Genomic DNA, 14849 nt, shown 5'->3' on the forward strand with positions numbered 1-14849 from the left:
AAGACTTCCTAGCAGCTTCTGCCATTAAATCTTTGCAGAGAGATCCTCTGAGAAATATTTCTTTGTGAACTTTGTGCAATTTAGCAAAATGGAGAATGGCACTGTTTGAATGTCTGGGTGGCTGTCATTATGATAGATATCAGGAAAGGCACAGAAAGAGAGGGTCACTGACTATTTTCTCCCCCCAAGACAGCAGTTTCTGTTCACTTCTGTCATCTCACTTTACAGTACTGAAGATGTTCTGGTTTTATCTGCCTGTCCACCTTCTCATGGAGGCTTGGTTGTGTCGTTCCATAAAAGTACCCACCACCAGCTCCCAACAGAGCTTCAAAACTGATCTCTTAAATTTCTACCACTCCCTGATACTTGCTGATGGTAAGGAAACAACAATTCACCTGCTGAAGGATATACCTAAGAGGTAAGAGCGAATCAGTCACTCTTCTTCTCAGATACTTCCCTATGACACTGGGAGCTGCCCGCTACCAGTACAAGCCAAGAAATGCTATGCACCTACAGAGCTCTATCATTGTCCACTGAATTTCCAGAGAAATGCCCCATAGCTGCCAAGCTCAAGTGTCATTACATTGCCCAGAATCTGGAACAAGCCTCCGAGATAAAGTTTAGATTAGCGTATGCATTTCAGGCAGCTTTCTGCGGTGTTTGGCAGAGCAGAGGCAGAGCTGGTACAGAACAGGTGATAGCAACCAGTTGTGTCACATAAACCACCTAGCTTCAGAACTGCAGAGACACATCACCTGCCCTACCTTCACTGTAAAATACACGAATTTTACCTAGCAAATTAACTATTAAAAAAAAAATCAATAGAATATCTGCATACACTTCTTATCAGAAAAACGTCTGCCGGTGTCCGGCCTGAGGAAGTGTTTTTGCTGAATGGCACTAAAACTTGCTAAGATCAAAAGTGCTTTGCATGTGGAAATTCCACAGATTCTTAACTTCCCCAAAATATCTCCATACTTTTCTGACATATCTAGACAGGTAGGTGATCTAGATATTATGACTGGCACTGCATCTTAGGTAGCAAAGACCTATCTACTTGTTGGGGAAGAGACTCCACTTTGGAGAGTGACCAACATATACAGATTGAGGTACATCTGAGCAGAGCAGTCATGGAGCAGAGAGCAAGCCAGATGGTTCAGTCTTGACATGCATTGCGCAGAAACTGGAACATGGCACATGTTATATAGTGTGGTGATGCTCACAAGAGCAAAACTAGGAGCTCTCGTTGTATTGAAACCTTAGAGAAAAGTGAGTTTTGCTCTGCTCTTGTAGTATAACATTGAGATTGCAATTAGGAAGCAAAAAGCTGTTCAGTTTAGCATGATCAGGTAAGGACCTTACAAACCCCAGAGTCATCCAAACAGGAAACCAAGAGATGACAAGTTGTGGCTTAAAGTAAAAGACTCTAGAATGTGGAACTGTTTCCAGTGAAGCTTGACTCTGGCCCAATAGCCATGTCCTGAAAGTAAGCCAGACCTCTAGGCTGACGTGGTGTATCCACAATGACTCACCATTGAATATAAAACCCTCAAATTGCCTTCATTTAGCTGCAGAGTGAGTGACCCAAGTCCAGACATTTCTGTGGCTGTATACAGTTCATATACACCAAAACAACAGATACAAACAGAAGACTAAAGGATTGAGACAGGAGGCTGGGATTTACTGTAAATAAGCAGGAATCAAAGCCTGACCAAGTAAACTGATGTTGTTTTGTACTTCTCACACACTGCAGCCTGTCATGAAGGCAAATAAGTTAGAACTGGCTTGGATGCAACTGCCATTGGCATCTGGTAATCTTTAGGCATTCTGTTATATCCACTTCATCTGACACCCAGGAAGACCTAGATATGAAGGCACATATGAGAGAAGATATGTTCTAAGAGCTTCCACCTAACTCCAGTCAGGAAATCCTACAAAAAAGCATACCAAATTCCTCAGAGTTACACAACAGGTAGTTAACTGGAAGGCAGTCAGTTTATCATATTTTTCATCTAAAATAACCAGGTAAGTACCGAGATATGATATTCACCTGCAATATGTTGAAATTCAGTGGGAAAAAAGATTGCCTATGTTAAGTAGATAAAACTTCGAGTTAAAACTTCCAGAAAAAAAAACAGTATGTATTCTTCCCACAGCTGAAGATTCCAGACATTCAGCATCCCCTTGTGCTGATGCACCTCAAAGGGGAGCAGTCATTCCTACCCGCAATGGAGTGACCCACATCAGAATGGCTGATTACAAGGAGTCTCAGGCAGACTTGAATTTCTTGACACTTTCCCTCTATTTTTAATCCACATTTACAGGTACTACTTTGTTTTGGAGGAAGGCAGAGCCCTTGCACCTTTCTCAATAACAGTGACCCCCTGTGATGTTCCCATTGAATGGAGTATACTTGTGCGCAAGGCTTCAGTAAGTTTCCTTGGAAAAACAACACAAGGTAAGACCCTCAGTCTGCCTCAGCAGAGACAGGGAAAGCATAAGTTATTCATAAGCAGTTGTGTTACAGGAGATTCCCCACAAGCTTACACATCTCATGCTTCCCTCTCCTGTAGACTGCCACGGTCTGAAGTGGACATCCCTGACTCCATGGGTGAAACATGGGAGTCCATGGGATTTTGCCATCAACTCAATTAAATTAAGGATTACATCTGAAAAAGTCAAAATCACAGGGTAATATTTGGGAACATGTGGTGGGTTAACCTTGGCTGGATGCCAGGTGCCCACCAGGCCCCTCTGTCACTCCCCCTTCAGCAAAATAAAGGGGAGAACAAGATGAAAAACTCGTGGGTCAAGATAAAAGCAGTTTAAGTAAAGCAAAGGCCAAGGCCACGCACAGAAACAAAAGGTAAACAAAGATGTTATTCACTACTTCCCCTCAGTAAGGGATGTCTGGCCACTTCCCGGGAAAGCAGAGCTTCAGTGTGTGCAGCAGCTGCTCCTGGAGACAAACGCAGGAACGAATGTCCCCCTCGAAGGGCCCCCCCCTCCTGCCTGCCCTGGGCTTTATGGCTGAGCTGAGGTCACATGGTGTGGAACAGCCAATCCGGGTCAGCTGTCCCGGCTCCGCCCCTCCCAAGCTGTGTTCTAAACCCCCTGCTGGCTGCCAGGGCAACACTCAGTGCTGGGAGGCTGCTGGGGGGGTACCAACTCCATCTCGGCCAGACCCAGTACAGAACAATACTGGGTGTTCAGGGCTCCACAAACAGATCAGCTTCATAAGACATCTGCACTGGCCCAAACTTCCCTTTGCTGTCTCAGCTCTTTTTCTGTGGCATAAACCAATCAAACCAGTTGTTTTGCTCCCCACAGTGATGTGAAGAAGATTTAACCATTTATTTTTCTAGGAATACCATATACCATGGCAGTAGGCATTGTGCTGCCTTTTGCCCAAGAGGAAATTCCATTCCCTTTCATGCTTTTTGAATTAATTTTGAAAATTAAAATAAGAAAGCTGCCATTAACAAGTTCTCACCTGTCAGGAAGGTACACGTGACTGAGAAATTCAAATAACATTCCTTTGAAGTGATAAGTTTTCCCTTTTCACAGGAGACAGTGCCACAAAACTAAACCAAATTAAACTCATTTCGTAGAAAGTATGTGACTTCTTGAAGAAAAATACCCAAAGAGAGCCATTGGAAGAAGAAAACTGTAGGGACACGAAGCATGATACAAGTCAAGCTTTTGCAAGTTGTGGTTTTATAATTGTAGTCTTTTTGAAAACATAATTATACAACTGCAGTGCTAAAATAAAAGCTACTCAAATTTTATTTTAATAAATTGCCAGTAGCAAAAATTATTTTTAGTTATTATTGTTTTCATGAAGAAAATAAGATGTTCCCTGACACATGGACAATAACACCTATGCAATGTGCTTTATTTCCGGTCTGTTAGAACAAAAGTTATGAGTCTGTTTTTCACCTGCAGGTGATCATGATACGCAAGAGGTCTCAAAATCTCAGAAGGCTCCAAGCATGGTGTCCACCATTTTTAACTATAAGGGAAATTCTGTAGAGACTTACATGGGTATGTCTTCTCATTCTGCCCTTTACATGCTGGAGTTCTTATCCACTGAGCGAGACACACACATTACCGTGTACTTAACAACAGACACAACATCTGGGCACCTCTATCCAGAACTTCCAATGGATCCACGCATAGATGTTATTGGCATTGGGCACACAACAGTGACTCTGACCTGGAAACACAGTCCCTCTGTCTGGCAACATAGAGAAAACATCCAGTACTGTCTTCTAGTAAATGAAAAGCACAACTATAAGAGCTTATGTGCTGCTGAGACAGCAATCAGATCCTTGGGAATGAAATTGCCACCTGCATTAGCTTTGTCTCTCTCTCCGTACCTTCTTGAACCGCAGCAGGTGGTGATATTGTCCAACAGTGAATTGAGCATCATCAACAAAGCAAGTAGTGGGGAAGTCAGGCAGATATGCGTGGGTACCAGGAACACTTACACAGTACCCAATCTCAGTCCCAGCACACAGTATTACTTTGATGTTTTTGTCATCAATCTACTCACAAATGCCAGTGCTGCTTACACTGGGACATTTGCAAGAACCCTGGAAGAACCCGAACCTAAGGTGGCAGAGCTGAAAGATGAGAAAGTGATTCAGGTTGTTCTGGATGGGAAAAAACAGAAATCCTACAGTCTCCAGTACCAGGCGATACACAAAAAGATACAGTTCACCTTTCAGATGTGTCATGGCCAAGTACAGGTTCACATAACAAAGAATGGTAAAACAGTGGCATCAGAAAACATCTCAGGGCTGAGGTATTTCTCACTGAAAGGAAAGTTGCTGGACACATATTCGGTGCAGCTGAGGTCTACAGAGAAGTCCAACTCTTCTGTGAAAGTACAGGTGTCCTCCCCTTTACACAAGCCCTTATTCCCACTTCTTCCAGAGAGCTTAAAAATCAAGTCATTCAGTAAACTGAGGACCTGCAACTCTGTCACCATTGCCTGGCTAGGAACACAAGATGAGAGCAAGTACTGCGTATACAAGAAAAGGATTGAAGAAGATCAGGTCTGGATGGAACTGCAGAGTGCAGACAGGTGCTCTAGTCCTGAATCTCGGCCCAAGTCAGAGAAAGTGCTGTGCAAGTATTTCTACGATATAAATCTCCACAGAGCTGTCACCACAGAGACCATTAAAGGGCTGGATGCAGGGACACTTTACTTATTTGATGTTTATCTCTTTGGGCCATCTGGCATCCCTGTCAGTTACCACAGCAAAGTTGTGAAGACCAGAAAAAAATGTTGAAGGTTTTAAAGAAATGTTTTTAAGTGAGTGAAGGAAAACTTATCAAAAATCTATGCCAATCCACGCCATAGACTGTGCAATTTAAAATATGCTGACACACAAAAGTGTTAAGCAGTAAGATCCTGTGAAGCAAACATCTTAGATAGCTAGATCATTACACTTACTTTTGCATCTTCTAAGTTTTTTTTTCCCCTTCAGCTAGCTCAGACATCAAAAACAGACATGTGAAACAAATCCATGGACTTGGAAATAAAATACCCACAATAGCACGCTTGAGAAGTAGATCAGTTACCTAAAATGCTTCTGAAATCCAGTACAGAAGTGATGGGAAATGCCTCTCAAGAAGTGCACATTTTCAAGTCCCAGAGAGTTTTCTGCTTTGCATAACTCCATCAGCTAACAAGGAACTGAGAGACCCCACAAGTCAAGCTGCTCTTGAGAAACTGAACTTCCCCACTGCTTGAACAGGGATGGAAACAAAAAGAAATTTTAAAAAGCAGTGGAACTGATGTAAAGCTCCACACCCTGAGTAAAGCAGGCTGAAATACATCTTCCGCTATTACCTGCATGTTTGCTTGGCTTTCATTTATATAGAGAAACTGTGTTTGGTTAGAAACTGAGAAAATTCAGGCCAGGAACGGGCTCTGAATCCAGCTTTTCTGGGGAGTAAACAAATACACTGCTGTAAGTAAGGAATCTTGCCATGGAGAAGAGGTTTTTATCTCTAGTCTCTGATATCAAGCCCATGCGTATCACTGTGTGACCTCTGAGTGCAGTATACTCACTTTTTTTCCTTAGCCCAGCCTGTATGAATGTGTTGCTTTAGGAAAAATTGAATGTGGTTTTCCTGTTAAATATAATGGAAGAAAAATATTTGTAGTAAAAATCCTGACCAACACTTTCTTGTCTTGTTTCCTTGATTACCTTCCTCAGGTGACAAGAGACATAGTATTAAAAAATTGGAAAAAAAAAAAGCCTTCATAAGACCCCTTATGCTCAATTTCAATTCTCAGCAGAAAATATTTTGCACATATGCTCTTGGCAGGTCTGGAACATACATATAAAGAGATACAATATATACACTGACCAGAGGTTGCCAGAGAAATCTCACCTGCAGTAGTTCTTCTACAACTACACTAAGCAAAGACATAGATTATTAATTCCATTATTGTACATTTCAGAAGTTTGCTTGCAATTCAAGGTCATCCAGGCTCTATTTCACTCTGAATAATTACCTTCAAGCACTCTTGGAGGCATTTGGTAAGGACTGAATCAGTCCTCTGTGTACAGAGAAGATTATATGTTTCCTATTCCAAAGACTTGACAGAGTTGTGCACCTTGTATGGTGCATGCTATACATTAGCAGACTCATCAGTCCCAGAAGAAGGGTTCCTGTCTTTGGATGGGATCAGCTGCAATATCTGGGCTTTGGCTAGGCTTTGCATTCCCGCAGGCACTATTCTGGACTGAGCAGTGCCACGGCAAGAGCCATGTGCTCTGTGACCTCCCCCCACACTCCTCAGGCCTTTTGGCTAATTACAGGGGCTGGCAGCTGCACTGCCTTCTTTCCAAGGCAACCCGCCTCTTCATTTTGCTCCTGCCAAAAGTAGTCTGAGCTCAAAGAGCAACAGAGGCCATCTCCACTTGGAATTCATAATGTTTTCTTCTGCCTTCTTCCACCATTTCAGACATTTATATTCTGGATAAACTTCACTTGGATGCCCTATAAATGACTGTAATAAAAACCATAAGAGTAATAGAGGAGGAAGAAGAAGATGTGTTTAATTGTAGATACAATATGTATATATTCTTAATCCACTGCGCTCAGCCTGTCAGAGCATTAACCCTTGCTTCTGCCCTCTGTACACAAATGCCACAAAAATGTCACTTGGAAGAGGAAGATACATTGGCACCTTGCCTGATACCAGTGCCTCTACTAGAGATTATCTTTCACAACAGAACTGGCTTTAGACTTCTCAGCAAAACCTTAGTTTAAGTCTGCGGCCAAGAGGTCTGAGGAAGGGACAGAAGGACGGTGTGGGTGAGGGCAGAAAGAGAGCTGAGCGGAGGCGACACACAAGCAAAGGCTTGGTGTAGCACTGAGTTGACTAACAGTTAATCAGAATCTGGAGGGAAGGAAGGGCAGGTTTAAGGGTCAACAGATACTTCAGGTGGACTTTGAGAAGGGCCAAGTGAGCATCCTCCTCCCAGCTTCACCGTCTCCTCTTCCCCTTGGCCATTGCCACATTCAGAGGACTGGCTGAGGCAGAGAGCAATGGGGAGCTCTGAAGACCACAAGGCGCAGCTCCTGCAGCCCAGGCTGTGGCACAAGCAGAGCAGTGACTACTGCTGCTGCTGGGGGCTGATGGTAGTCCTTCACACACAGGAGCAGCTGCCACCCCCACATCCCAGTCCCTCCACCAGCAAAGGCCCCTGCACATAAGAGGGAGAGCTGGGCTGTAGAGAGGAATATGCTCTTCTGTCAAAACCCGTTGTCTCTAACATAAGCAAAGCAGGCAACTTGCCCTCCAGGTAGCAGCCCACTTTGCTGATATGTGCAGCGAACCATGGTCGTAATACAGAGTCCAGAAGCAGCAGGGAATATTCCTGTCCATTGATCCTTCCACTGTGATTCTGCCCGTGCACACCAGACTGCAAACCTGTTTTCCATTCACTCGCACCCATATCCTGCTTACGAGGCAGACTTTGGATGCATCAGTTTTTAACCTGGGTGTCACTTTGCTGACTGCTGTCCTGGGAGTGAAGTTTCAGAGGTTTATCTACAACAAAACCAAAGGTTTGAGGTGCTGTTAGAGCAACTGAAACTCTGGCATTCAGAGAAAAATGGATGACTTGGCAGCTCAACACTCATTCAGCAAAATAACAAACCCAGGCAAAACAAAACAGATTATTGTATCTTTAGGGGTCAAGGTGAACAAAAGACACATGGCAGCTCAGTGTTACCTATTCTGCATATGACTGATTGAGAAAACAGTTTAACAAAGCACAGACATGTGAACGTGCTTCTCTTGCAAAAACAACAGGTGTTTCCTGGGCAAGTCTGTCAAGGAATATTAAGAAATAGCATGGTAAAAAGCAGCTAAATTTACTAGAATAGGCAAACAATAAGTATGTCACACTCCTGCATGCATTTTTTTCCGCAAAGAAACATGATATAACTCAAGGATGAGCCCAGAAGATACTGGGCTAATATCTGCTGCTGGCATGAGCTGCTTTTACTCCAGTACCCAATGCTTCCAGGAGACAGTTGAGCATCCCAGGCAGCACATGAAATGCTTCACTGCTGCCAGGCCTGTGAGCACAAGAGGGCAGTGTCATGCTGTATGAGGAGCAGAGAGTGCTTATTTGATAAGGCTTATCAGGAGCAAATATTTCAGCAAATTTAACAAGCCAAGCATCTTGCTGATAAGATTATTAAGGTAGAAGAGATAGAAGAAAAATCCAAGAAGTTTATGTTTTATTTTCTGGTAATCTTTCAAGTGTTCCAACTTTGGTTTTTTTGTTTGTTTAAAATTAAGGGGCATAAAAAGTGACAGCCAAGGAAAAGATATGCACTTGCTGAAAGGACTGTAACACCAGTGTTCCCAGTAGCTTGGAGATGTTCAAGACTGCTATCACTGACTAGGCTAAAGCTCCCATAAAACAGAGAAATACAGTGGTGCCAAGGACAGTCACAGATTTCATGAAGTTAAAGTACGGAGTGTTAGTTCAGACATGATCTGCCCAGCAAGTTGTGATCCCAGGCTCACCTCTTGCAACTCTGGAACATTACTGTCCTGTCTCACTGACAACACTTGGCAACAACTTCACCCCCATGAGAGCTGGATATCCCACCAATACTCTGGGACATGGGCAGAGACCCCAGTTTGTCAGGGGTTTGTTCTTTGGGGATTTTGGTCACTGATTCTGCGGTCTCAGAGAGACTGAGGATTTGCTCACAGGGACTAAGAACAATCCCTGGAAAACTGTATACCCTGTCCTGTACAGCTTTTGCTCTGAGGGAGCTTCTGCAATGCTGCTCGTGTACCTCAAACTTATGAAAGTATGTGAACAAGGATAACCTGCCCCCAGCTGACAGCAGAGCAGGCCAGGGAGGTAAGCACCAGAGTGCTGTTTTTGCAGGTATTGGTATCACTGACACAGGAGGGGCTCTGAGAAGGTGCCCTGGGAGCTCAGATTAAGACAGTTGTTTCAGACTCCTGTGGTAATTTGTTCTGAAAGCAGAACCTGGTAGGAGAGGAACCTTCAGAGGCCACAGTAGGAGCAGAAGAAAAGCATGAAAAATCTGAAGGTAATGAAGTAAAAATTGAGGTTTTTTAGAAGCTTCTAAGGAAAGGAAGGGCTAGCCTACAACCCCAATTTGTATCCAGCTCCTATTTTTGTAAGTTGCCTGCTACTCAGGAAACCTTTTTGCTTGAACAGAGATTTCTCCAAAATGACATTAATTTTCAACAGGGCTCTGCAGAAGCCCTGATAAAGGCTGTCACTAAGATACATCAGTCCTTGCCCCTCCTGTAGGATTTTCCAGGCACCAGCACCACAGTGCTAAATGTGTTACCAATCACTTCTTCATTCTCTTTCCAGCAGAGGGAAGATGGTGCTTGACAGAAATGAATCAGCGGCGAAGCTCAATCTCCAATATTCAGTGCCACCATATAAACCCACTAAGCCAAACCCACTAAGCCCCTAGTACTCCTGTAGCTCGTGACTCACATACACAAATAGGAGAGCTCAGCATGCAGTATGTTGTCTGTACTAAGACCATGACTCTAAGGAAATACTCAATCCCTGAGTGTTCTTTAGAGGCCTCTGAAAATAACCACACACAGTACTGTTAGCGTGCTGTAAGACCTCAAGTTCACATCTAACACCTCAGCTGCATAAAATAACACCACAAAACCAAAACAGGGACTTGAAACAAATAGGCAAAGGCCAGCTCTTCTGCTTTACACTTTATTCTGAGAGGCACAGGTCAAAACCAGTCTGGCAACATTCAAGGTGGTACTGTGCAGCATGGCTGAGGTGGTACCATTGTTGAGAAAAACATCTAATTTAAAGATGGAAAGTACCAGTGTGGGCTCCCATACTTTGTGGAAGCATGAGGAGCCTGATGATGACTTCAAAAAGATTAAATGCATCTTCACTATGAGCTTAGGTCATGATCTGTCTCTTCTGAGGCCACAGATATAACTAGAAAGTTTAAGGTCAGCTATTTGAGTGGATCTCTCAGTTACAGGAGTTCAGAAAAGCAACTTTCCTGCTATGTCCCAGTGGAGAGTTTCACAGGTATAGCTCTGAGAAATGTCTGAAAAGCACAGCTAGCAACTTCACTGGTTTCCTAGGCCTAACTAATGAGGTAAGGAGGATTCACGGCTGTTGAGAACAAGTGCCATCTGGTTGGAAAACTACTTGAAGTCAACACTTTGCATAATTTCAGGAACTGAAAGTTACCAACAATGTGCACAGCATTGGTGGCTCTCACTGTGTTTCCAGAATGCTTGCAATATTCTGATAATATCAGGGGTGCAGGACAAGCAGAACTATTGCTGTTCACTGCAGTGAACAAGGGTTCATCTCCTAATGCTTCACTCACTGAACACCTGCAGTTAAGGGGTTAATTCCTTCTTCACCTTTTCCTGTTCTCAATACATAGAAAGTAGTTGTATGCATGAGTTACATGGCTTAACAGTATCTCAGCATCATGACTTGAAGCCAGTTTCATGATTTTTAAGCATTTGGAGTTGACAGTAACCATGACTGTGGATTGTCAGCTGCAGATTCATGAAGGACCATGAAAGCAAGAACAGTCTGTTTACAATGACAATCAGGAGGCACCAGGATGCTTACTGTATACGATGGAAAATTTTAACTTAGAAGATTCTTCAGCCTTTTTTCATATAGAAGAATCCCAACCAAAGAGGTGAACAGAGACTTTGAGGACAACAACAATACACCCAACAGAGAAGGATTCCCTTATCTACAACTCAAAGGAGGAAACACAATTTTATTATTGGGTTGGCCAAAAAAAAACCCCAAAGAGTTGTATTCAGGCAGTTAGTTTCATAAGTGGGCCAAAGCCTCTGGCTTTTTAGTGTGGCAGAGTCCTCCGCAAACCAGATTTCCAAGAGCACATAGTGCCAGTTTCAGAGCTCAGACTGAGAACCCACAAATTGGCTAGACCATCAGAAGTGCTTTGCACATTATTATCTCCTACTGTGATAAAATCTTTTAAAAATCTTTCTGTAACTCAGTGAAACCACAACAGTTACATCTGCAAACAATTTGGCCCATAATATTTTCCTCCTTAGTCATGCTTACACAAAGGAAAAGATGCTACTTTTATAGCAAATACTTTATTCATGTTATTCAGATGTACTGGTGCTCAACACTCTAGATCACCTAGGAGAAAGAAGCAAGGTGGTTTGTTTTTTTGTTTGGTTTTTTTTTGTTTGTTTGTTTGGGGTTTTTTTTTGTCCCTGAATAGAATAGGTACAAAGAAAAAATCACTTCTAACTTCAAAATACAACTACTCTATAGCTAAAAAAAACAGACTCTTTCACTTGGAAATGAAACTTCTAGAGAAGTGATATCAGAACTCTTATTCATGCAAATAGGGTAGTTATTCTTGAAGAAAGGACTCAAAGATGGAACCGAAAGGCAATTCAGAACATGCAAAAAACCTGTAAGTCTATAGTTCAAAACAGGATATTAGAGCAGAAAGCAGCTTGCATTGTGCTGGGCACAGTCAGTTCTGACTAGAGAAACTGACACATTATTTAATAGCCTTTTGAGTCTCAGAAATTGGCAGCAAAGCTAATATTTCAGTTATCTGGATAAAACTGTTCCTTCTCTTTAGGGTATTGCTGATTATTTGCCTCAGAGCTATTAATTCCATATCTTAACCAGGTATTCAGAAAATGTGTGATGTCAGAACTGATCAGTCAAAACATACTGAACATTCTTTTCCAGAAGATTGAGAAATAATTCATTTAAGTAGTTCTTTTGCAACATCCTTTGGCTACGCTGTCCCTCCCACTAGCTTCTTATAAGAAGAATTACATCTATTATTGTCCCACTACAGTTTCTTTCTCTACAGACTTTAGCAAAATATTCACATACACTTTTACTTTTCACATACAATTTTCCCCCATAATAAAACAGTTCCCCACCCAGTCCCCAAGAGAAGTATACAAATTCAAGGCACAATGACATCCAATGATAGAGCTGTAGGCATACTCATGTCCCACAGCTAAAGCATAGTTAAAGGTAAGCAAGTGAAAAAAAAATAATCGAAAGATCAAATATTAAGTGCAGAAGAGGAAGGAGACTAGAAAATAGGATTACCTCCAGGCTTCACACAGGAAGGAGCAGATCCATGTCTCTTAAGGGTTACTGGCTTCCAAACTGTAATTCATCTATAGGAACCTGACCTCTGAGTGTCTGAGCTTTTGTAGAGTTTCTGCATCTGTTTTGGCTTGCAGTCTCTTTTGCCTTGTACCATCCCTCACCTGCTGCAGGGAGGTCCCTCTGCAGATCCTCCAGCACACTGTCTGCCCTGAGGAGTGCGTTCACTGTAGAGGTACAAACTGCACAGACAGCACAGCTGCTCTGAAACACTCAGAGGCAAGGAAGATGGTGCAGGATGAGTGGCATTATTGCCACACTGTATTTCGTACCTTCAGAGAGGCACTTTTCTGCTTGCTGGAAACCACACAGGACCAGCAAATTGCAGCATTATAGCAAGAATACAGAAAAAAATCTCGATACAAACCTAGAATCCCTATCTGAATTTTCAGTTCCTGATAGAATATAAGGGCAAACACAATACTGAGGTTTTAATTTGGCCTTTTACAAAATTATGGGTTATTTTTGGAATGCAGCTTTGATTTAAGTTTAGTTGGTTTTGGTTCAGGCTTGTATCCAAACCTTTTAAAAGACAGTTCATTTAAAACAGTTAAAGGAGGCAGTATAAGGTTTACTGTACTTTTTCCTTTAACAGTGAAGTGTTTTGACTGGAAGCAAGTTGGGTCAGGAGCCATTTTTATTATATGTATATTCAGGCCAAAGCACTGATCTTGATGGACCCATGCAACAATAAGTGTGGTGGGTACGTGCTGTTATTTTCATTTGAAGTAACAGAATAATTTTACCATTAGGTGGCGCCAGAGAATATTTTAACATTAATATGAAGGACCACTGGAACTGAAATCTGGAATAGTCTTAAAGCAGATGTAGCCACTAAGTTAAAAAGCAGTAATTTTTGCCATGTATATGAGTACTTTAATTACTTTGACTATAAGTGATAGCTTTACACAGCTCATCAGAATGCAAGTTACAGCTAAATCCATTATTTCTTCATTAGCAGGTTTTTTGTATTCTTAATCACACAGGAGAAGTATTTAATGTAAAATTGCCATACAGTTTGATTTAACTGAGATTAATGGCTTTGTAGTGTTTTATTTGTCTTGCTGAAAAGAGAAATATACCTCTCCCTAGACAACTCCAAATGTAAGCTATTAAAAAAAGACTCTTTCAAGAGGCCCTGTGCGTATCTGGTACAATTCCAGCTAGGTCTATGAATAATTTACCAGCTAATGAGCTCTTTTCTGTTTATGAAATAATACTCAAGAATAGTAAGGCAGGACATAAGCAGTAGCCATATGTTTCTTCTCGAATTCCATCTAGACAAATGACCTGAAAATTGCTGTTGCAAGAACTTCTAAAACATATGGCTAAGTACAGGGAATTTGTTAACTTCTTGTGTCAGATCCAAGAGTTTCCAATTATCAACAAAGGATGGCATACCAGCCCAATTACTCCTGACATATTCCAGTCAAGACAGATTCCAAGTAACCATAGCTATGTGGGTGTATGTGGTCTGAAATAACAGGAATGACTGAAAATTTTGTGTAAATAAAAAAGATATCACATCCAGACAAATGTGTCCCAGTGTGCTGAATGTGCTTTCAATAGGAAGCAGGAATTTTTAGGCATTCTACCAATACTGATTTCAAGCCATCATAAACTGTTAGAGGTACATTTACTTTCCAGCATTACAGAAAACTCCTGCAACATCTTGTTTCATTTGTCAGAGCAGAAAAAAAAAAAAACATATTTCTTACTTAAGGTAAAAAAAAGTACAAAATAATTTTCAATTTTTAAAAAATTATTAAATGCAGATTGCTTTTTAAGACAACATCCATATAGTGCTGGATAAACATGAGGCTGCAATTAACAGAACATTTGTACATTATGCACATTACTGATAACCTGACTAAGCAACTGAGTCTGGTCCCATGGTCTTACTCACAGGAGTACTTAAACACAGACTCTCTAGACACAATGTCTTTTCATACCATGTCTTAACCAAAGAATCTCTGGGCATCCTACTTGACAGCAAGATGGAAAAATAATTATATACTCACAACAATGAAAACCAGAACTCATAGGACCGCTAAGGAAAAAACATGAGGAACACATTTGCAAACTAAACAATATTTCATATTCATACTGTAAAATTTATTACATCAT

General features: G+C 41.7%; 1 protein-coding gene across 1 annotated transcript; it reads left to right on the forward strand.

Annotated features, from left to right (window-relative positions):
- Positions 1 to 228: 228 nt before the first annotated feature.
- Positions 229 to 5297, forward strand: LOC104466884 (protein NDNF-like; the record flags this gene model as incomplete). The annotated part of the gene is made up of 3 exons (XM_010080442.1): positions 229 to 418; positions 2325 to 2458; positions 3946 to 5297. Coding segments are annotated over 3 exons (1676 nt in total), but the record flags the coding sequence as incomplete, so codon positions are not given.
- Positions 5298 to 14849: the final 9552 nt, after the last annotated feature.

The sequence above is a fragment of the Pterocles gutturalis genome, unplaced genomic scaffold, assembly GCF_000699245.1.
Source record: "Pterocles gutturalis isolate BGI_N339 unplaced genomic scaffold, ASM69924v1 scaffold17114, whole genome shotgun sequence".
Lineage (NCBI taxonomy): Eukaryota > Metazoa > Chordata > Aves > Pterocliformes > Pteroclidae > Pterocles > Pterocles gutturalis.